At 37.2% G+C, this 24640-nt stretch overlaps 1 protein-coding gene across 1 annotated transcript in view; it reads left to right on the forward strand.

Moving 5' to 3' along the window:
* The window catches only part of Dhc64C (dynein heavy chain, cytoplasmic), a 1087706-nt gene that overhangs the window by 368982 nt on the left and 694084 nt on the right, over nt 1-24640 (forward strand). Inside the window, exon 34 of the mRNA XM_090398628.1 lies at nt 24356-24638. Coding sequence (XP_090254754.1) covers nt 24356-24638 — 283 coding nt within the window. The remainder of the gene's footprint in view (nt 1-24355; nt 24639-24640) is intronic.

Raw genomic sequence — 24640 nt, forward strand, 5'->3', positions numbered from 1 at the left:
CATTTGGCAACTCCTATAGGTAGAGATGACCTGCTAATGCTTCTGCCTGGTATTTCCACTTGGGCCTGGCTTCCACTGAAGAGACCTTAATAAAGGTCGAAACTAGTCGGTTGTGGCCCTTCCCTTAATGCATAACATTAGACATATCCGCAAGGAGATGTGTTTTGCATTATGGGAGATACTGAGATAGAAGTGTTGGTAGCTTGCTCCACCTTTGCAACAAGTTGCCCTGGTGTTGTACCACCTTACCCCAGTCCTGAAGATACTTTCAGGCACAAACTTTGTTTGTTCACACTTGGATAAAGGATTAAACTAAATTTATTATACTCTAACCAAGTGAAAAATAAACTTTCAACATATTTTTCATCATCTAAATGTATTAGGTCGGTTATCGGCCTCCCTCGCATTCAAAGTGCCAGTACGTGCCGTTGCAGGTTCTTACGCATTTATTCGTTTACTAACAAGCTAGAGCAGTGAGCGCTCCGATTCTGATCTGCGCACCACTTTGAATAATAGGCTATATCTTTGGGAATTTTTCAAATTTCTTGATAAAAAGTTAGGAACAGATTTTTAAAAGTACATACTTTCAGAAAATAATATTAAAAAATCGATTTTTTTTTGATCCTCTAAATAGTACTGCCTCCTTAAAACTATCAAAAACTTACAAATTAGCAAAAAGAAAATGCCATAGAGGAAAAACCTGACGTGATAGAGAAAAATGGGTTTGATATTTGAAATCAGCGCACTCAAATTAGTAAAAAACAAGTGTCAGATCATAATCAGTAGACAAAAATTTTTTTTTTTGTTGGCCAGTGTAATAGTTCTGTCAATTTGTTTCTGTTTCCTTTCGATATTCCACTTTTCATTCCAACCCCGATCATTCGATTGGTATCACAGGTCTTGTTGATCTGGGCGATGTCCAAGCCGGCATGTTTTAGCTATTGATCCTATAGGCATCAGATAACAATCATGTTTTTTCTTTACAATCAGAGTATTGACACTTACTTGACTGACCTTCCTCCTTTATCCAGGCTTGGGAGCATGAGACCACTAAAGATTTCATGGCAGAGTTTGTATTAATATTAATGATTAGTTAATGCCATTAGGCTCTAGGATGGTGTGTTACAAATAGCATGTAAGCCTTGTTATGCTGTAGAAGTGTTAAATTACATAAAATTTTGGAAAATGTTCTTTACAAATTGAAATCTCATGGATTGTGAAACACATTCAATTTCAGTACAGTGTTATGTAAAATACAGATGCTCTCTGGATTATTCTTACTTTTATTATGTGACATCTTGAAGGGAGTCCAAGGACTCATTGAGAGAGAGAGAGAGGGGCACTCTACAACTCCACTAATTATGCTAATGAGAAGAATCAGTACTGTGTACAAAGTAGTGTTATAGACAATAAAAGTCTGAATGACAGTTTAAATGTAATTCAAACGAACATGCAGGCAGATTATTATGTCTGTATATGAATTGCTGGCAGTATCAGAAACAAAGGGTTAGAGTTTGTTGCCTTGGTCAATATGTTTGGACCTCAGATTGTAGACATTAGCACAACCTGACTATCAGAATCAGACATACTAACTGGTATCGAGTGTAAAGGTACAGTATTTTTAGGAAGGATAGATAGGAGAGGAGGGGGGCATGCTGCTAATGATATCGGACAACTTGAATCCGATTAGCGTTGAGACCTATGATTGTAGTACTAATAACAGTATTACGTGTGGCAGTGAGTTTGAAGCCATCTGGTGTGAGGTGGAAATTTAACAAGATCAAATATCTAGCTGGGTGTTGTTACAGACGTGGTGGATCGGTTGCTAGTGATGAAGAAACGCACCACCAAATAGACGATGGGCACAAAAAGAGTAATCATAATGGGAGACTTTAATTATCCAAACGTTGATTGGGTAGCAGTAAAATCTCACTAGAAGATTGGAACTGAATTTATTGAGCTTTGCAAGACAACTTCCTCAAACAGCATGTGACAGAAGGAACTCAAGGCAAAGAGTGTTAGATTTGATTATAGTGTCAGAGGGCATTTTCAGCTAGATGCAACTATTCTGCTTCTGGCCAGTCACAGTTATCATGCAGTACTCACTTGGGAAGTGGCTAAGTTTATGAATATTTCATTCAGAAAAGGTTATATGCCAAACTACAAAGAGGTAATTATGACCAATTGAGGAGTATACTAAGTTCTCTGCAATGGTGTTGGTTCTTGGATGGGAAGAATATTAACAATGCATGGGAAGCATTTAAAAAAATACTTAAATGATGCAGTATCAGAATAAATAGAGTAGGACTCAAATGGATGTGTAATCATATAAATCAAGAAGAGATACAGAAGAAAAGGATGATGTCTGTTACGAAAATTATAAGCAGCAGGCCAGAAGAATCTCAACTATTATACAGAAAGATAAGTCTGAGTATGAAAAGAAACTGGCTCTGCAAGCTAAAGACAACCCCAAAGAATTCTATTATTATGCTGCAAGTAAAAAAAAAAAAAAAAAAAAAAAAAAAAAAAAAAAAAAAAAGAGAGAGAGAGAGAATGAATATGAAAGAATAACTGAATGCAGATGGTATGAGGGTAACAGGTGCAGAGGGTAACAGGTTGTTCAAATAATGAGTGCCCATTTTGCTAAAAGCTATCAACCTGGTGTATTCAATATTTACTGCTATCTCTTCACTGTATAAAGAAACTTGTGTATGAAGAGGGAGTATTGGAGCTGTTGCACAAACTGAATAATAATTCATCCATAAGGACTGGTGGGATATTAGCACAGGTGCTAAAAGAGTTGTCAGCTGAACTGGCTATTCCTTCGACCAGGTTATATGATTTGAGTCTCAGAACAGGGAAGTTTCCACAGGAGTAGAAAGAATGTATGGTAATACCATTGCTGAAGGGTGGTGCAAAGACCAGTGTATTCAACTATCAACCAATTAGTATCTCAGGGATGGCGGTGAAGATTTTGGAAAAATTGGTAGCAGCATGGGTTCATTGCAGAGTAGGGAAGGTCATGTTTTAGCAGCTTGCTCACATTCTATAATAATGTTTCCATTGAGTTAAACAAGGGTAATGGATACACCATAATACTTTTGGATTTCACTAAGGCTTCTGACAGAATAGTGCATGGAAGACTATTGCATAAACTGGAGAATATCGGATTGAATTATAAAATGGATAAGAGGATGGCTGACTGACAGAAAACGAAAGGTGGTATATGGGGCATGTGAGTCTGTAAGATTTAAGGTAACCAGTGGTGCACCACAGGTATAAGATCTTGGTCCAATGTTATTCAATCTGTATATTAATGACATTGGGAAGGATTTGACAAGGGACATGCAGCTATTTGCTGACGATGCAAAGATAGGTAAGGTAATCAGGAATGCTGCTGAATGCGGTACTTGCAGAATGATTTGAGTAAGTTGGAACTGTGGGCATGGGAAAATGAATGTTAGTTCAGTGTCATTCAGCCATTCTCATATCCATGAGAATGGCTGACTGACTCAAACGACAATTGTAATGCTGAAACAGACTTTCACATGTAAAGATAAGGATATCATTTTGTCTCTTTACAAGGTCTTAATAAGACCTCACTTGGACTATTGTGCCCAGGTCAGATCTCCTGGTTTCCGTTGAGATTCTGATACAGTGGAGAGAGTGTTAAAAATAATATCAGGATTGTGGAACTGATTATAAAGATAGACCGAGAATTTGTAGACGGTAGACTCTAGCAAACAGGAGAAAGAGGTGATGTGATATGATTGAGACTTAGAAACTTCTGAAAGGATTGTGCACAATTTCAGTTCATGGAATTTTTCATTTTATGGAGGGTCGGCAAAGGATAAGCAGACATCCTTGGAAAGTGAGAGTGAATGCTGCTAAGGACATGAGAGCTAGATTTTTCTCTTATGGAGTGGTACATTTTTGGAATGGATTTCCATTAGATGTTGTGTGCAAGAATGAATTCAAGAACAAGTATGATAACAAGTGTGTGTAGTATGTGTCCTCCCTCGATGAGTCTCTGACTCCTTCGAGGTCTCTTAATGATGAGGATGATAATAATAATGATATTCAGGTCAGTTCAGAAAGCATTGCTAAGACTTGTGTTTTTGTGCTATCATCGAAGCAAACATAATTTCTGAAATGTGGTTTTCATCGATTTCTTTATATTGCCTTCCTCCTAAAAGATTAGTAATTATTCCAGGGACTAATAACGAATCATGTCTGTAGTAATGTTTTTACAAGTTCATTCTAAAAAAGAAAAACTTGAAGCATGAAACAATCACTAAGTTAGACTAAGACCACATTTGCTACAACCAAAATCAAATTATTTTACAACAAATATCCCCACATGTCTATTCAGTCCTTGTTGTTTATTTGAGAAAATTCATTGTCACTTTTGTTGTTGAATAGTGAAGCACTGACATCTGAGTCATTGACAGTCTCATGATTACTGGCAACTTTTAACAGCACTATTGTTTAAAAAAAAAAAAAAAAACTTTTTCGCAATCAAATGCATTCACTTCATTCAAAATCATTGCATAAACCATGCTTATTTTCCTGCTGTAATCTGAGTTGTCATAAGAAACTCATTGCCAGTCAAACTTTTTTTTTATTTCCTCAGTAATAAGCAGCTCTATGCTTTTTTATGGCATTGGTAATGAATGGGAGAAGGGGGTGTTAATAGGTGTGTGAAACTCTGTTTGCCTAAGCTCAAACACATTAGGCACACAATGCTTGGGTGGAAAGCATTTGGAAAATTACATTCAATATTCAAGAGCCAACTACCATTATACCTGAAGAGAAAAATTTTTAACCTGTATATTCTTCCTATACTGATATATAGCTGTGAAACATGGACACTGAATGCAAAGGAAATTCAAAAATTAAGAACAACACAATTTAGTATGGAAAGAAGTATGCTTAACATACCCCTGAGGGTGCAAGAAAGCATTTCCAGGGGTGCGAGAGAAGTTTCGAAATTTTGACCCAGATTCGATGGACGACAGCTATTTAATAAAAGATGATCTTATTGAAATACGAGCCAATGCACTTATTCAAATGGAATTTGAAAAACTGGACTTAGAACAATTCTGGTGTACACAGTTAGAACCTTATCCACTGCTGGCAAAAGCAGCATTGCAGACGCTTTTACCATTTGCCACCATTTCCCATTTGTGTGAAATGGGATTTTCATCACTTTTCAACATAAAAACAAAAGCCAGAAATCACTTAAATGCTAGTGATGACTTACGTGTGGCTCATTCAAAAAAGGAGCCTTGCTTCAAAAGTATTATTATGAATAAACAACAACAACATAGCCAATAAAAATTGAGATATTATTTTATATGTCTATGTAAATGTATGTGTTTATTTTTCAATAAATAAATTATCTTGCAATAGATGTAATTTCCTAAATAAAGAAATAGAAATACATTTTTCAAGGGGTGCCGATCACTAAAAGGTTAAGACCCACTGCACAAAAGGAATACATCATCATCATCAAATTCCTGACATGTGCCCTCAAGGGGTGAACAGGATATGATAGTACTACATGAAAAATTTACATCATTACTAACTTCCTATTTACAATTTTCCTCCAAATCAGTCTGTCACTTGTCAAGACTCCAATATTATCATTATCAGATCTTATATTTCTATCATCTAAGGCACATTGTACCATATCAATCCACCTATACCTTGGTCTTCCTCTAGGTCGTTTTCCTGCCAACCTGGACAGAGAACACTTGTTTTGCTAATCTTTCCTCGCCCATTCTGTTTAAGTGACGATACCACCTGAGATTAGCTCAGCTAATGCATTCCTGGATGCCGACAATGTCAAGTTCTTTCCTAATATCCTCGTTTTTAATATGATATTGCCATTGATGTCATCTGTTCACGCCTCTAATCTTTCTCAGGACTCTCATATCTGCGGTCTCTAGTCTTTGGTCAAGTGTTTTACTTCTGACCCAGCTCTTAGATCCACAAGTTAAAACTGGTTTGAACACTGTCTTGTATACAGCTAATTTAGTGTTTTGACTAATTTCTCTCTTATTCCATATGAATTTCTTCAATTGACTTCCTACCATACCAGCTTTGTTGATTCTGTTGTCTATTTCCATATTTAATTTAGCATCTTCAGTAAAAATCATACCTAAGTAGCTGAATGTTTTACTTGTTCCACAGGTTCCCCCTTCACAACATAGTTGACATTTTCAACAATTCTACCTATTTTCATTGTCTTTGTCTTTTTAATGCTCACCTTCATACCATATCTATTACAACAGTTATTCAATTTAGTCAAGGAATCTTGCAAACTTGTAGAGGATTTATTTAGAAGTATAACATTGTCCGCCTAAAGCAAAGGGCTGACATTAACATCTCCAATTCTGATATCATGTTTAATACCACTTTCCTTCATAACTGTGATCCATATAGATAATCAATAACAGAGGGAATAATGTACATCCTTGTCTCACACCAGATTTAACATTAAACCATCTTCCTGTACTTCCTTCAATTCTAACTGCAGACTTACAACTCAAATACAGACTAAGTATTGCTTGATATAATGCCCCATTGACACCATATAACCGTAGCATATTGAATAGCTTCTCTCTTGGCACCTTGTCATATGCCTTTTCCAAATCGACAAAACTTAAATACAGATCTTTGTTATATTCCCATCCTTTCTCAGCTATCTGTCGTAAAGTGAAAATCTGATCCTGACAGCCTTTATTTGGCCTGAATGAATATTTGTTCTTCACCAAGCTTCTCTTCCACAACCCTTCTCAACCGTTTCTCAGATATACTTGCATATATCTTACCAGGAACACTCAGTAATGAAACGCCTCTGTAATTCTCACATTCAGTTTTATTTCCCTTTTTATATATAGATACTATTAGAGCTCTATTCCAATCAGGAATTCATCCCTCTGTCCAGGCCTTCTGAACTATGCAGTGCAGCCACTGTAGACTCTTATAACTCCATACTTCAGCATTTCTGGTCTAATATCATCTATTGCTGCTGCCTTTGCACATTTCAAGCCTTTGATGTCTTTTTCTACTTGAATTGTGGATATGTATTCCTGACTGCATGCCTGGTCAGTGTTTTTTAGCACTGTGCTGTCATCACTGCTTGTTTCATTTAGCAATTTTTCGAAGTAATTACTCCATACTTCAAGGATATCTTTTTCTCATGTTTTCACGTCACCTTTATCATCTCTAACTCCTTTTACAGCACTCTTTCTTCCATTTCTAAGCTTCTTCAACATCTAGAATATCTTACCACCTTCTTGATATTTATTTTCTATGTTCTTGCCAAAGTTCTCACATGACTTGTTTAGCTAGTTTTACACAGTGTTTAGGTTTCTTACATTTGTCTCTGTATTCTCAAAGAGCAAAAGCTGAATTATTTGCCAGGAACTTTTGATATGCTTTCTTATTTTCCTTCACTGCCTCATTAACTTCCAGTGTCTACCATGGAGTTCTGATTTTTCTATCCTTGCAGACAACCTCACCATATGCCTCTCTGGCTGAATCAATCAGGGTTTTCTTCAAGACTTGCCACTGAATCTCCAACTTTTGATTCCTGTTCTCAAACTCTTCCATAATCTTTGTGTATTTTAGTCTACAGTTCACATCTGAGAGCTGGTCAACTTTTATTTGCTTTAAAACTTTCTTACATGTTATTCTTTTCAATATGAAATTTAATTTTATCCTGCTCAAGACTAAATAGTGATCACTTCCAATTTCAAATCCTCTGTACACTCTGGTCTCCTGCACCAGGGAGAAAACATCACTATCAACAATAACATAGTCAATAAGACTTTTCTTATTCCTTGCCTCTTCTCTCCATGTGAATTTGTGCACACATTTTTATGTTGGAACATGGTGTTAGTAATAACCAGTCCATGACCTGAGCAGAAATCCAACAGATATTTGCCATTATTATTGGCTCTGCTCTTTTCTCCAAATTTTCCCAAAATATTTTTGTATGTCTGACAATCATTTCCTAGTCTGCTATTTAGATCCCCAACCAGGACCAATTTTTCCTTTTTCATTGTGTCAGTTGCTTTCTCTAGAGCCTCAAAAAAATTCCTCCACTTCTACTTTAGTAGAACCTTCTGTGGGATGAGAGGCACAAATAAGTCTAATTGTCCAATTTCCCATTCTGATATTTGCTCACATCACTCTACTTGAGACTGCCTGCCATTCAAGAAGATTAGCCTCATAATTTGTGTTGAATACTATGGCTACCCCTCTTTTTTTCCTTGATTGTCATTTCCTGAATATAATCTTTTGTATTTATTGCTCAGAAAGATCTCACCAATTTTTGTCTTTTTTGTTTCAGTCACCCCTATTATGTTGATCTGGTACTTATCTAATTTCTCAACCAGCTCCACTTCTTTGCCATTCAGGCTTCTTATGTTGATAGTACCGATCTTTAACTCTGGTGATGTTGATTTGGGGTGTGCTTTCAGAATTGTTCCAGTAGCTGTATATATTCGCTGTTCGCCCTAGTTCCCTGCCGAAAACAACGGAGGCCTTGTTTAACCAGGTGACGCCCCAGCAGCATGAAATTTTGTCATGTCGTACCATCATTTTCTATATTGGTTTAATCCAATAATAATACAATTTGGTTGGCTAGATCCCAAATTACCAACAAAAGGAATACATGGATAAGAAATCAAACCAAAGTCTCTGACATCATAGGAAGAGTGAGACATCTGAAGTGACGTATATTGCTCGAAGACAAGATCAACAATGGACAAAAGAAGTACTGGATTGGATTCCACGAGAGGAAAAACGACCACGATGTCAACCTAAATCACGGTGGATTGATGATATCATCAGATTTGCAGGAGTGACATGGACAGAGAGTTTTGGAGTAATCTTTGAAAGGTCTTCATCCAGTAGTGGATCAAAAATGGATGATGATGATGTTGATACTGTTTTTTGGTTAGAAGCTCGGTGACATATACATGCATTTGGAGTATCTGTATTTGCAGGGATCACAAGTCAACACTTCCTGCAAAAAATGTGAAATTCTGCAGAAATCCAGTCTCTTGCCCAAATTGCCTTAGATTCATGCTTAAACATTTCGGCAACCATTTATAATTAACAGAAAAATGTTTAAATATGTTTTAAAAGATTTTAATTGATAGCATTGACATGTTAAACCTTCTTTTAGACTCACTATTTCAAACAATAATATATTAAAATTTTATTAAATATGAGGGTGGTTTGTAAAGTTCTTGGCCTCAACCATAGATGGCAAGACTATTGGCAAAAGTTTTTTTTTCTAAGTTGGTACATATGTCATAAGCATCCATATGAAATTTCAGGTGATTCTATCAAGTAGTTTGTTTTATACAGCTGTCTGAAGCAAAAGTGTTATCTGTATCTCTTGAAATTGATAAAATTGAGTATCATGTGGTTATAAAATTCTTTGTAAAAGAAGGTTTAATGCCAAAAGAAATTCATTCGAAGTTCATAGAAGTTTATGAGCACTCTTCTCCTTTGTTTTTGACAATTAAGAAATGGGCTGCCTTAAACATGCCCTTACCAGCCTTGAAGATGATCCATGTGAAGGATGTCCAAAAAGTGCAACAACACCAGAAATCATTGATCAAGTGCACAATATGGTTTTGGATGACTGGCAAGTCAAAAAGCGTGATATTGCTGAGACTATAAGCATTTCAAAATAATGTGTAGGATATGTTTTGCATGAAGAATTGCAAATGAAAAAGCTTTGCGGAAGATGGGTGCCAAGTTTGCTCACAGCAGATCAAAAACGCACTCACAAAAAAATCTCTGAACTGTGCTTGGAGCGTTTTAACAAGAATAAAACTGATTTTGTGCATCGATTTATTACTATGGATGAGACTTGGATTCACCAGTACACACCAGAATCCAATCAGCAGTCAAAACAGTGGACAGAAGCCAGTTGTTCAGCACCAAAAAAAGACTATGTCGGTTCCATCAGCAGGCAAAGTCACGGTGTTTTTGGATGCTAAGCGCATTTTGTTTATTAATTATGTTGAAAAGGGTAAAACAATAACCTGGGAATATTATTTTTTAACCGATCTTTTAACCAGACTAGATGAAAAATTTGTATGAAAAGACCCGGTTTGCAGAAGAAAAAAAGTCATCTTTCATCAGGACAATGCACCTGCCTACAAAAGTGTTTTGGCAATGGGAAAATTAAGGGATATGAAATGTTAGAACATCCACCCTATTCCCAAGACAGAGTCGGTTCCATCAGCAGGCAAGGTCACGGTGTTTTTGGATGCTAAACGCATTTTGTTCATTAATTATGTTGAAAAGGGTAAAACATTAACCTGGGAATATTATTCCGATCTTTTAACCAGACCAGACAGAAAAATTTGTGAGAAAAGAAAAATTTGTGACCCGGTTTGCAGAAGAAAAAATTATCTTTCATCATCACATTGCACCTGCCCACAAAAGTGTTTTGGCGATGGCAAAATTAAGGGATTTTTTTGAATCAAGAGGTGATTGCAGCTATAGAAGAGTATTTTTGCAGATCTTACTAAGAACCACTACTGGGACAGGTGCTGGAGCATCGCTGGAATAAATGTATTAGTCTTAAGGGAGATTATGTTGAAAAATAAAAATGATTTTGAAATGGTAAATCTGTTTTTTCATTGTTAGGCTGAGAACTTTTTGGACCACCCTCATAGTTGAGAACAAGGCATGCCACAGGGTATTCACCACAGGATTCATTACTCCTCTATAGTAGGGGTTTCAGAGGCTGAAGAAGAAGGGTCTGATGCCGAGAATTTCAGTTTGTGATTACGACGAGTTCAGGTGTCAATGTAAAATATGTCATTTTCAGGAATATTGTAATGGGAAGTTGCTGCTTTTGTTTGAAAGCATTGAACATGGTTGTGTATGGTGTTAAAATATCATTGAGGCTTTCTTTGAACTTCATTACAGGAATCATGTTCATAGAAGTCTGCAAGGTCTTCGGCATCATGCATTGCCTGTGCTAGATTTTCCAAGTTGAAATTCTACTCTTGGCACTTCAACCTCATCCTCAGAGCTGGAACAAGCAAGTTCCTCAAGTTCATTATTCATTAGTGGTGTTGCCTAGTCATCAGTTGATGTCTTCATCCTGTATGTCTTTGAAACTTATACCCCATATTCTCCTGGCCACCTTCATTTCTGTGATAGTTCTTTTGAGCAGTTTGTCTAGAATGGATTGTAGTTCATCTATACTGAAGTTGTGCACAACCTCAGGCTACAGTTTCTTCCAGCAGGCATTTGCAGACTTCTTGATGTCTTATTGCATGTGTTTTATTAGGAAGGGAGACTCTCAGCTATGGTGAATTCCTTCCAAAATGTTGTTCCGTAGCCTCAATTGATCCTTACATCTCTTTGTGTGGTTAGCCTTATTGACTTTGATTACATCTCCTCTGACTGAGTGCCTGGATAAGGCTTTTTTTTTTGTTTGTTTGTTATGGATAGTGTTATGGAGTAGATAGATCACCTCTACATCTTCATTTTGCATAGTCTTTCAAAATGAAGATGTCTCCTGGTGCACTGTCCAGCAGGAGGACTTTAAATGGAAGCACCTTTCCTCCAGGTATTTCCTTGAATTTCCACATCCAGTACACAGGAAGTATATTCTTGTTACATTCTTTAAGAGCTCTTGAGTTCTGCATGTAGAAAATTAATCCAGACTTTATTATATATCCAATGCACTGTGGCAAAATAGCAGCACATAATCTGATCTTGCGCAACCATGGATTCTGAGGCCATTTTCTGTTTGATGGATATGTAGGAGTGATGAGACATCTTCTAGAAAATTGCCATCTCATTGGCATTGGAAACCTGTTCAGCTTTATATCCCTTCTCCTGCACAGAGCAGATGTTAGCAGCCTCATGATCTGCTGAAGCAAACTCACCTGTTATACTTGCATTAGAGTGAATAATGTCTCTTGGATTTCTGGAATCAGCCTTTATTGGCAACAATGAAAGTGGTTTCCTCAGTGCTGATTGTGTGTATTGGGGGGGGGGGGGGGGTTGATGCTTAAATCTGTTCTAAGGAAGGGTGGATTTTAGCAGAAATTATATCAATGTTCACTTGAAAGGGTTTTCAAGTGAAAACATTTTTAACATTGCTTTACTGTGTACATAAGCCACAAAAAATTCCACCTGGTTTCACTGCCTCTCAAATCTCAGGTGCTTGTTTCCTTATGTACCATATGGTAGTTCAGTTGATGCCGCATATGAGCCCTTCTCGACCTGTATCTAGAACCCACACTTCCTTTTTCAAAGTGATCGGCTTCTTGGTCCTTTTAGGCTTTCATCTGACACTAGATGAGTTTTGTTTAGCACCCATGTTTATTCACATAAGTACGGAGTAATATTTTGTGCACTATTACAATAGTAATCTGCATTATCTGCATTAGGCTTGTGCCTGTAGGCACAAGCCTAATGCAGATACAGAATACACAAATGTTACATGCCATCCTACTTGGATCGTTGTGATACTAAAGATTTGTGAATGCTGATCGTGCGAATATGAAGATCCGAGTGTGTGTGTGCACACTCGCACATGCACACACACACATGCACCTAGCTGACTATCTGTAAGCTGTTTCATTATTATAGCAACACAAAGCAACATATACACAATGAAATTAACTTGCCATGATGTTTTTTTTTTACTAATTAAACACAGTAAAAAGCCACCCACTGTACTTTGCAGAGGGGGCAATAATTAAATGAGATGAGTTCCCCTTATAGATCAAAATAGTAGGGTCTGTTTTAACCCAAGTTAAATATAAATTATGCAAAACAACGTGACCATTATAGAGAAATTCTGATTTTTTATTTTATTTATTTTATTTTGGGGGGGGGGGGGGCTGCAGAAGACAGTGCTTGCAGTGATGAAGACAATAACATTATATTTTATATATATTCTTGGTACATAAAATTTCATTACTACTTTTGATAATTTATGCTTTTTAACCTGTGCTAAAACATAAGGGCAGCTCCACTTCATTTAAATGAGCTATATATCTTTTTCATTACTAAATGAGAATGATAAAAACAGTTGTAGAAAGTATTGAGGAAATGGAGTCATGAGTATCTTTTCAGTGTTCGAGGAAGGAAAAGCTGCAGCAATCTAAAATGCAAAAATGCAGCTGTAATAGTTCATAATTCACCATAAATGCTCAAAGGGAAGGTTTAGCAGTGACTTGAACTGCATAATTCAGGTCTGAGTTAGAAAGGGAAATTCGAGATTGGAGTAAATCTCTTTTCCAGTACCCAATCATCGAAACAAATAAAATGGTGGGAAATGAGCATGAAAGTGGAAATCATGCAATTCATTCTCAAAAAAAAAAAAAAAAACACTACACAGTAAAGGAAGTTTCAGCTGATGAGGGCCTAGTTTTGACAAGGATAACAAATTAAATATGCAAATAGATTAATAGACAAAGCTAGTGTGATGGAGTCATTTGAATAAATTTAGATTACTAAAGACAGTTGAAAGAATAGTGGATAAGAGATTGAGAGAAATAGTAGATATTAACCAGATACAATGTGGTTTCATGAAAGGGACAACAGATGCAATGTATATGATGAGACAACTGCAAGAAAAGTATCTTGAGAAAAACAAAAGTCTTATCCATATATTTGTAGACCTGGAAAAGACATATGACAGAATACCAAGGGACCTAATCTACTGGGGCCTCAGAAGGAAGGGTATAACAGAAAAATTAAAAAGGATTATAAAAGCGATGTATGAAAAAAAAAAAACAGATGGCAGTAAAAACGAGCAGTGGAACAACAGAATTTTTCAACACCAAAGTGGGCTTTCATCAAGGGTCAGTACTGAGCCCCTTTCTATTTCTGATTATTTTAGATGCGCTCAGTGAAGGAGTAGCCAAAAATGCACCATGGAATATATTTGCAGATGACTTGGCTATCACAGGTGAAACTGTAGAAGAGGCCCAAAAGAGTTTTATAGAGTGGCAAAATACCTTGGAGGATGTAGGCCTAAAGTAATGGTTAGTGAGAGGGAAGAACATGAGGAAATTAGTATAAAGGATAGAGATAGTGGTATTTTGAAAGAAGTTGACCATTTTAGGTATACCTGGGATCAACTAGAGAGAGACAGATAGAAGGCATATGTAACTTGATAGTCAGAGAAAGAATTATGGCAGGTTGGAATAAATGGAAGGAGATGTCAGGAGTGATATGTGACAAAACTGCACCAAAAAAAGTAAAAACAAGTATGTATAAATCAGCCGTTACACCAACCTTGTTGTACAGAGCAGACATGGGCAATAAGAGAACTCAGGAGGAATATTTGGAAAGAACAGAGATTAGGATGCTAAGATGGATAAATGGATCATCAAGGAAAGAGCATAGGAGGAATGAAGATATAAGGAAGGAGATAGTGGTTAGAAAAATTAGCGACAAAGAAAATGTAGATTGAGTTGGGCTAGCCATGTATGGAGAAGACCTTTATTTAGGCTACCCAATTCAAATGAGAGATAGAAAGAGCTGGATTGGAAAGGGGGGGAATGCCCAAGATAAGTGAGAGAAAATTGTCCAAGCAGCAGACCCCAGGACTGTCTGGAACTAAAATACTGAAAAGAAGTAGTGGTCGAGGATGCTTCAGCTGATCAGGGCCAAGTTTTGGCAAGGATAGGAAATTAAATATGCAAATAGATCAATAGACAAATCTAGTGTGATGGAATCATTTGAATAAATTTATGTTAAATAAAGAGAAATTACCAAAACACTAAATTAGCAGTACACAGGAGCTCAGACCAATTTAACTTAATTAGCTGGGTAAAGATAAAACAATGATCATAGATTACAGATGAGATATGAGTTGAGAAAAAATTAGTGATCAGAGGCAAAATCTTATATGAGAAAGGAGCTCAGACAGAACATTTAGCAAAACAGGTATTTGCATCAATCCATCTAGCATAGTTGGATTGATGTAAAGCAGTCGTTGAAGACCAAATGCAAGATTTGAACACTATTTACAAACCTGACAAACAAAATATGAATTTGGAAAGAAGTTGACCAGAAGAGCTCATAATTATTACTAATGCAGTATTATCATATCATGTTCCACATGCTTTAAGGCAGCGGTTTCCAACTTTTGAGGAGATGTCTTTTTTTTTTCATTAATAACAAAAAGAAAAAAAGTCTAGACACTACAGATATGAGAGTCCTGAGAAAGATTAGGGCATGAACAGATGCCATTAATGCCAGTATCATATTAAAAATGAGGTTATTAGGAAAGAACTTCGTCAAACTTAAACAGAATGGGAGAGGAAAGATTAGCAAAACGAGTATTGTTTTGCTAATGGGTGGCAGGAAAAAGACCCAGAGGAAGACCAAGATATAGGTGGATTGATACAGTAAAATGTGCTCTGGAAGAAGACAGAAATACCATGGAACCTCGGTTGTCGTATGACTCTCATCTCGAACAAATCAGTTCCTAAACAGAAATGACCGGTTCCCGAACAGGCAAACCGGCAGCCACTTGCTCCGTGGGCTGAGATGTATGGCAGGAGAGCATCAGTTACACCACAGCCTCCGCTTAGTGTAGATGCCTTCTCGAATTTGCAATGCCTTTTCTTGATTTTCTATGTTTTATTTATTTATTTTTTTTCTAAAAAATTATTAAATAAGCCACCATGCGGCTGAAGAAGGATAGTGATAGCAGCAAAGCAAAAAGGAAAAGTTGTTAGAACCACAATAGAGGTGAAAAAAGAAATCATATCCAAGGATGAAAATGGTGTTCGTGTCTCAGATATTGCTATGCAGTTCGGTATGATGAAATCAACGATCTGTAGAATACTCAAAAATAAAGAGGTGGTTAATTTTGGTTTATATTTTGTCTATTTATTGTGTTTATTCTTTTTGTGTAAGATTTTATGCATTTTCATTGTTTTTGTATATGATTTTATGCATGGAGTACTGTTATAAAGGTTTAAATAAGCAATCATCTGGAGTTTGGGAATGGATTAATCCATTTTACATTAATTCTTATGGGAAAATGGTTTCAGTTTTCAAACAAATAGGTTTCCAAACAGCCTTTAGGAATGAATTACATTCGGCAACCAAGGTTCCACTGTATAAGATCTTATAATGCTGGTGTCTTGACAAATAACAGATTGATTTGGAGGAAAATTGTTGATAGGAAGTTAATAATGATGTAAGTTCCTCATGCCAGCAATCTTAGGCCACATCATATTCAATAAATAAGCAAGATAATAAATAAATAAATTCAACAAAAACAGAGGGTGAAAGAGATGATAATCGTGGCAGGAACGAATGATTTGAAACAGGACAAAATGGAAATGATAGAGGATGTGAGGGAGTTGTTTGAGGTAGCAAAAGAGAAGAGTGAGAGAGTTAGGATGGTAAGTATCTTACCGCGGTATGACAGTGAAGTGTTTGGAAGGAGGGCCATAATTGCCAATGACTTTATGCGTGGGTTATGCATGGAGAGTGGTGTGGAATTTGTGGAATGAGTTCGATGGGCGAAAGGACTTATATAAGATGGATGGATTGCATTTGAATGGAGTTGGTGTACGGAGACTTGAAAGAGTGTTGATGAATGAAGTGGAAGTGGATGTACAGACTCAGGGAAACTAGATTTATTAAGAGGGGGGGGGGGGAGTAGATATGCTGACTTTAGGGGGGCAGTTAAGTGTATGAATGAGCATATTATGCCCGAGCGAGTACGACGGACAACAAATCAGAATGGGATAGTTAGTATAAGGCATTAAAGTAAGGATGGGACAAATGGGCTTCTGCGATTCATGTACACTAATGCCAGGAGTATTAGGAACAAGAAGGAAGAGTTTTTGGCCATGGTTGGCACTTCCAGGCCAGAGGTTGTCGGTATTAGTGAAACATGGCTGACAGAAGATGATAAAGCTAGTGGGATTGAATGCGACGGGTATAGCGTGTTCAGGAGTGACAGGGTGAATAAAAAGGGGGGAGGAGTGTTATTGATGATTGCTGATGATCTTCAGCCAAGGAGTATAGAAGTTGAACTGCATGATGGGGAAAAAAGCGCATTTGAGGCTGTTTGGTGTGAGATGCAATCCAGCAGAACAAAATATACAATTGGGTGCTGCTATAGACCGGGTGATGGAGTGGATGGTGGGGATAGTATGCATAAGCAAATAGAAGAAATGAGTGGAAGAAGGGTAATTATTATGGGTGATTTCAATTATGGTAACATTGACTGGAAAGAGGAGAGGGCACATGGGAGGAAGGAATTGGATTTTATGCGGTTATTAAGGGACAACTATCTACGGCAACATGTATTGGAAAATACCAGGGGGCAGAGAGTGCTGGACCTAGTAATTGCAACCGAGAATGTGGCTGTAATGAACATGACCATGTTGCCACCAATTGGTGAGAGTGACCATAAAGTCATGACTTGGGAGGTGGCTAAAAGAGTCGAATTTACAATTAAGACAGGGTACATGTGGAATTACCGGGCTGGTAAGTATGACAAGCTTAGGTGTGTGCTTGGCTCAATGCCATGGCATGTAAAACTGCAAGGGCTGGATGTTGATAGTGCATGGGAGGTGGTTAAGAACTGTTTGCAGGAGGCAATGGTTGACTGTATACCAAGAGTCCGAATAATAAATCAATTAGGGGTTAAATGGATGAATAACACTATTAAGCTTGAGCTGCAAAAAAAGAAACAATTGTGGAGGAATTTTAAGGAGAAGGGTGACCATCAGGCGCATGAACAGTATAAAGCTCAGGCCAGGATGGTAACAAGGGTGGTAAGAAAAGCAAAAGCAGATTACGAAAGGAAATTGGCCATGCAGGCTAAAGAGAATCCCAAACAGTTTTTTCAATATGTTGCAAGTAAAAGGAAAAATGCTCATGGTAGAATGATCTTAAAAAATGCTGAGGGTAGGGAGGTAACTGAATCAGTTGATATTGTGGAATTACTGAGCGAGCACTTTGCAAGAGTATATCACCCAGGTGGTGACTTTGCAGGAATGGAAGAACCAACAGCTTATACTGGAATTGTGATGAATGAAGTAGAGGTAACTGGTCTATTACAGAACCTCAATGTCAATACATCTGTGGGATTGGATGGTATACCAGCTCGTGTCGTACGTGAAGCGGCCAAAGAATTGTCAGTGCCCTTGACCATTTTGTTTAATTTGAGCCTGAGGACTGGGTCAGTCCCAAGGGGGTGGAAAGAGGGGAAAATAGTTCCACTGCACAAAGGTGGTTCCAAGGCTGCTGTTGAAAATTACCGGCCAATCAGCATAACAGGAATCATTATCAAGGTCTTAGAGAAAATAGTCAAGAGGAAAATACAAGATTGGATAGAAGAAAATGGGATACTGTATCGGGGACAGCATGGTTTTGTGAAGGGTAGGTCATGCCTCAGTAACTTGCTCACATATTATAACACAGTGACGGCTGAACTGGATAAGGGTAATGGGTTTACGGTGATTCTACTGGACCTTGCCAAGGCCTTTGACAGGATTCCACATGGAATTCTAATCAGTAAATTGCAGCATATGGGAATGGACATAGGGTTGGTGAGATGGATAGGAGGGTGGTTGACGGAGAGATATCAGAGAGTGGTTTACTCAGGAGTAGAGTCCACAAGACGGCCTGTGACTAGTGGTGTGCCACAAGGATCTGTTCTTGGACCACTGCTGTTTAATTTGTTCATAAATGATATAGGAAAGGATCTGAGAGGAACAGTTCATTTGTTTGCGGATGATGCGAAGTTGGGTAGGGCAATAGTGAATGCAGATGACGTCAAAATTTTGCAGGATGATTTGGATAGATTGGAGGTCTGGGCTAAGGAGAATGGATGTCAGTTTAATGTGGCAAAATGTAAGGTTATGCATTTTGGGGTGAAAAGATTGGAGGCAGTTTACTGCATTGGTGGAACCGTGCTCCAGGAAACTGATGAGGCACGAGATTTAGGAGTGTTGGTAGATAAGGAATTGAAATTTAGGGGACACATTGCAAAAGTGGCCAAATCAGCTCATCAAATCACTTGGTTGCTGAAGAATACGTTGACAAGCAGAGACAAGCAGGTTATTGTTCCTCTGTATCGAGCCTTGATAAGACCCCATCTAGACTACTGTGCTCAGATTTGGTCAGCTAGGTTTCTTCTTGATGGGGAGGAGGTGGAGAGGATCCAGAAGCAAGTGACCAAGGTGATTGCAGGTCTGTGGAATGAACCTTATGAGAACAGGTTGAGGATTTGTGGGTTGCAAAAATTGGTTGATAGGCGGAGGAGGGGAGATATGATTGAGACATTCAAATTACTGAAGGGTTTCTATAAAATTAATTCAGAAGATATTTTTGAGAACAGGGCTGGTTGTGGGAGGACTAGGGGACATCCATGGAAACTGGGCAAAAGTGTGGTTAGTAAAGGTGTTAGAGCTGGGTTCTTTACTTTTAGAGTAGTGAATGAGTGGAATGCGCTCCCTGAGTCTGTGGTGGATGCTGTGACAGTGAATGAGTTTAAGGCGAGGTATGATAGGTACTGTATGAATGTCAAATAGTTGTGATGAATATGATTTGGGGCCTCCCTCGATGAGTCTAATGACTCCCTGGAGTTGCCCGTAATAATAGTAATAATAAAGCAGTGAACTCAACCCCTTTGTTTCTGTTGCTCCTGGCATTAGTGTATAAACATAAATTACCACCTAGCCTGTTCTTATGATTAGATATGCAATCTATTTAGTCTTGTTCTAGAACTTTCTCTTTCACCTTCTCAGCAGACATACTCAAAAGTTCCAAACCCAAAGTATGTTTGTCCACCCTTTTGCCACATACATAACCATGTCCGAAGACATATCTTTATCACGTTTGCATACCACAGCTGAACTTTCACACACATTTTTCACATTCCTCCCTTGATGATCTAGTTTTCCTGACTATATTGTTACCACAAATGTGGAACTTCTCATGCATCTACAAGTTTTCTATTATTGCCATCAAGGTGAAAATTAAAACTTGATTACCTGACTATCTGAAGAGATGAAATCATGATTGCATACAGGTACACATGCCACCTGGAATTTACACCATCTTATGGTTTGCCTGAGATAGCTTGATAAAAGCTACATGTTTAGTTTCTAGAATAGGATTTTTGAATTGTCTGGCCTTTTCATCTGTCCATGGTTCCAATATTAATAAGCTAATAGCCTCAGGCCTTCATGGATGATTAACACAAAATTACCAAGAATGTCAATAACAAGTTTGAATATTGAGTGTGAGTACAATAATGATTAGACACTTTTATTTAACTAACACATTAAACAAAGACCGGGATACAGCATATATTATTACATAACAGTAAAGTGAAATTATATATTGGCTAAATGAGTTAACTGTATTAAAGCTTGAATGTCACTATCTGGTTGAATTCCTTGAATACTAGCAAGGTTTAAAAAAAAAAAAAAAAAACATTTCAAACATTAATTTAAAAGATACAATCTATCCAACATTTGAGGCCTTAGAATATGCTGAAGTCGCTGGGGAAATAATGCAACGATGTTGACACAGATGTAGGAATTGATCCAGAACACTACAAAAACAATCCAAAGTAGGGGGGGGGGGGGACAATATATACACATGTCATGCACTCAGAAACCACTAGTTTGATTATGACTAGTTGTGGATGTACAGTGTGCTCCTGTGCATAGCACAGTGCTTAAACTCATATGTAGTCGGTGTAAATTAGTGTGCTAAGAATACCCAGCACTTTTTTTGTGAACTCTCATTTTTTCAAGATATCCAAGTCCCATTCACAAATGTTTGATCTGAGTAAACTGATTTTCTCAACTTTAAATTGATCTTTCACTGTAGTAAGCTACAGTAAACATTGTCTTTGAATGAATTTTCTGTTGTGAAAGTTGACTGTATGACTACTACTACTACTTCATGAAGGGAGACTTTGTTGCTGCTATAAAATGGGGTAGTTTTCAAAAGAAAAAAAAAGTCAACTAATGTAGAAATGCAATCATTTCCTGATATGTTCCCTCAAGGACCAGTAGCATTCACTCACACATTCAATTCACCATGGAAAAAGAAAATGCTGGTAGTTTACCATTTTTCAACATCCTTCCTTGCACAGCCTCTGCTACTTTGTCAACTTTACTCACAGATAAATTCATCAAAAGTCTGCTCATCATACCTCTCAAAAAATTGGTGTTGTCAAGTTTTTAATTAATAGAGCATATAATGTGTGCTCCTCTCCCTCAAGATTACAACAGTAACTTCAAATTATCAAAGCTTTAATGGAATTAAATGGTTACAACCATCATCAAATCCAGCAGTTAATTTGATAACTGACTTCTGTGTTCCATCACTAAAGGATTCTTCAACAGACTGAACGGTTCCAATCCCTTATATTTCTGGTATCGCTGAAACCTATTGTTAGAATTTTTATCAGTTTATTCCCACATATTTTCTTATCAAAAAAAAAATTTCTTATCTGTTACCATCTGAAGACAAACTGTCACCCCTGTCTTTACCTGGTGTTTACCAGATTGCTTGTGAATGTAATTTAAATACTTTTGGGCAGAAAGGTTGTTCTGTGGACTAAAGGTAGGGAACATCAATACGACATTGAATATGTGAAACCTCAAAGGTCTGGTCTGCACAGCATGGTATTGACAGTAAACACAGTATCTGGGTGGGATGAAGCTCATCTTCTCCATCCAAGCAGTTTTAAATATGAATGCATTTTCACATTAGTGAAGTCCTTTTACATCAGTCTAACCTGATTCGGAATGATTGTCTCTCTCCCAAAAGGTTTGAGAGATTCTTATTTTATGTAAGCATCAAAAATAGTTTTAATATTATTTATTAATACTAATTTCTAGCTCAGCAACCATTTTAATTGGTAAACCAACTGTTGTTTGTATTCCTTGTATTCTTTTGATTTGCTTGTTTCTGCACACTGATGATACGAATTTTGGTGTTTATTCTTCACCTTCAGGTGAAAAATTCTGATAAAGGTTCTTCACATCTTAGGCAGAACCCAAGTCTTTCCAGCAAAGGATATTATCGAAACTAACTGAGCTATGGAGGCTTTTATTAACAATACCATAAATTATTAAAAATGTCTGCAATGCTTCTGGATTAAAAGCAATCTCCTGCTTTTTTGTATTAAGCTGTTTTTTTACATAAGTGTTTTTTGGATTGAACTTTATGTATATTTCATTTCATATTTGATACAATTTGTGATCTGTGTTCCTTTATTTTTGAATCCTTGGTAATTTTATTATTTACAGAAATTTGATTTCAATGTATGAAACACTCTTAGCCTAAAGGTTAGTATCATGGGTTTGCTAGAATAACCTTCCTGTTACTTTCTATCCAATTACCTATGTTTTCAATACAGAGCTCAGAGGCCTTAGCCACTCTTGGGAATACCATTCATGATAAAAGGATGTTTTATTAAGAAAAAATACTAATTCAGACAAAACCGTGTATATTTTAAGAAGTTCTAAACAGTAAATCCTGCAACTTTGCTTTTTTGCATGATTTAATAAATGTACTTCTTTATTATTTTAAGTGCCATTTCAGTTTGGTATTACATGTTTTAAACTGTATTTCCAGAAACATACTCAAATTCATAACAGTGTATTTAAATCTAATTTATGGTTAGATTTACAACAGATCATTGAATGGTGGTTATTATTATTATTGTACCTGGTGCCTCCGTGGAGTCTGAAGACTCATTGCGAGTGACCCAAAATACTGACAATCTATTATACCTCTCCTTGAACCCGTTAACAGACAAAGCACTGACAACTAACTGACAACCTATTCCACTCATTCACAACTCTTCAAGCAAAAAACTAGTCCTCGCATCCCTACTAACCACACTTTTATTCAACTTCCAGGGATGACCCCTTGTTCTGGTCCCTCTAGCCAAGTGTCGAAACATTTCATCAATCCCTTAAAACCCCTTTAAGCAACTTAATTTTATATCATATCCCCCCCCCCCCCCCTCTTTTTTTCCTATTAACTAACTTCTGCAATCCACACACCCTCAATCTATCCTCATAGGGAACATTCCACAGACCACTCAGCATTTTGGTCACTCACCTCTGAATCTTCTCCACTTCTTCCTTATCCCCAAGAAACACAGGAGACCAGATCTGAGCACAGTAATCCACATGTGGATATATCAAGGCCTTATAAAGAGGAATAACAACTTCCTTATCTCTGCTTGTTAATGTGTTCCTCGCTAGCCAAGTAATCTTATGGGCTACCTTAACAGTATATCCTCTAAACTTTAACCCTCTAGCTTGATCTATTTCCTGGAATAGAGTGCCATCAATGTGATGCACAGTTTGTAATCTGTTTATCCCAAAATGCATAACTTTACATTTCTTTGCATTAAACTGATACCCATTATTTTTTGCCCATATGACAGCCTATTTAAATCGTTCTGCAAGTTCTCCACATCACTCTGATTAACAACTGTTTTTGCATCATCAGCAAACAACTTAGTATTTTATTTCAGGTATATTTCCTATATCATTTATGTACAAGTTAAACGGTAGTGGTCTCAGCATTGAACCTTGCAGCACACCACTAGTCAAACTGATTCTGCCCTGCTTCTTCCCCTCCTGCTGCTACCACAGTCTTAGAACCTCACTTATTCAAGGAAATTATTTTCCCCCTCTTTCCACACCCTTAGAACTCTACCAGAGCAGAGACTTAAATGCATTGCCAGTTTCCATGCACATTCTCGCAAAACCTGAGCTAATATCTCATCTGATCCCACAGCTATATTTACATTGAGATTCTGCAATATCGTAAGTATCTCCAATTCATCTACCTCTGTTCCCACATTAGTGTTTGTCACATATGTTAAAGCAGTAACCTCACTTGCCTGATATATTCTTGCAGAGTGGTCACTCAGTAACTCAATTATTTTATCTATTTCTGTCAGATCATGACCATCATCACTCACTATGGTTAATGTTCCATGGTCATTCTTCCTCTTACGCAACAAAAGAATTCTTTGGGATTTCCTTTGTTCGGCTAGATTTTTCCCATAATCTGATTTTGCCGTTGTTTCTTGCCTGAGCCTCGTAATGTTCATGAGTTTGTTGGTCACCTTTCTAGTTATATACCTTCTACAGCATTTTCTTCTTCTGTAGCTCATGCTTAATGATATTACTCATCCATCTATTTAGTTATATCGTGAAAGTGGAGATCTACTTCTATATATGCTAAAATTGTTTTACTTGTTAAATATGATGATTTATCCTAGTTATAAGTTTTCATATTAAAGTTTTTTTTTTTTTTTCCCTAGATAACAGAATTTGTTCATAAAAGAGATGTTACAAGATCATTAATTAAGAACAAAGTCACTAATCCTAAATCATTTGATTGGTTGAGCTTGATGAGATTTTACTTTGATCCTCGTCAACCAGATGTTCTGCAACAATTGTCTATTCACATGGCAAATGCAAAGTTCAACTATGGATTTGAATATTTGGGTGTTCAAGACAAACTTGTGCAGACTCCTCTTACTGACCGGTGTTATCTTACTATGACACAAGCATTGGAAGCTCGCCTTGGAGGATCACCCTTTGGT

The sequence above is a fragment of the Typopeltis vanoorti genome, chromosome 10, assembly GCF_054136105.1.
Source record: "Typopeltis vanoorti isolate ZY-2024b chromosome 10, IOZ_Tvanoo_1.0, whole genome shotgun sequence".
In the NCBI taxonomy this organism is placed as follows: Eukaryota; Metazoa; Arthropoda; class Arachnida; order Uropygi; family Thelyphonidae; genus Typopeltis; species Typopeltis vanoorti.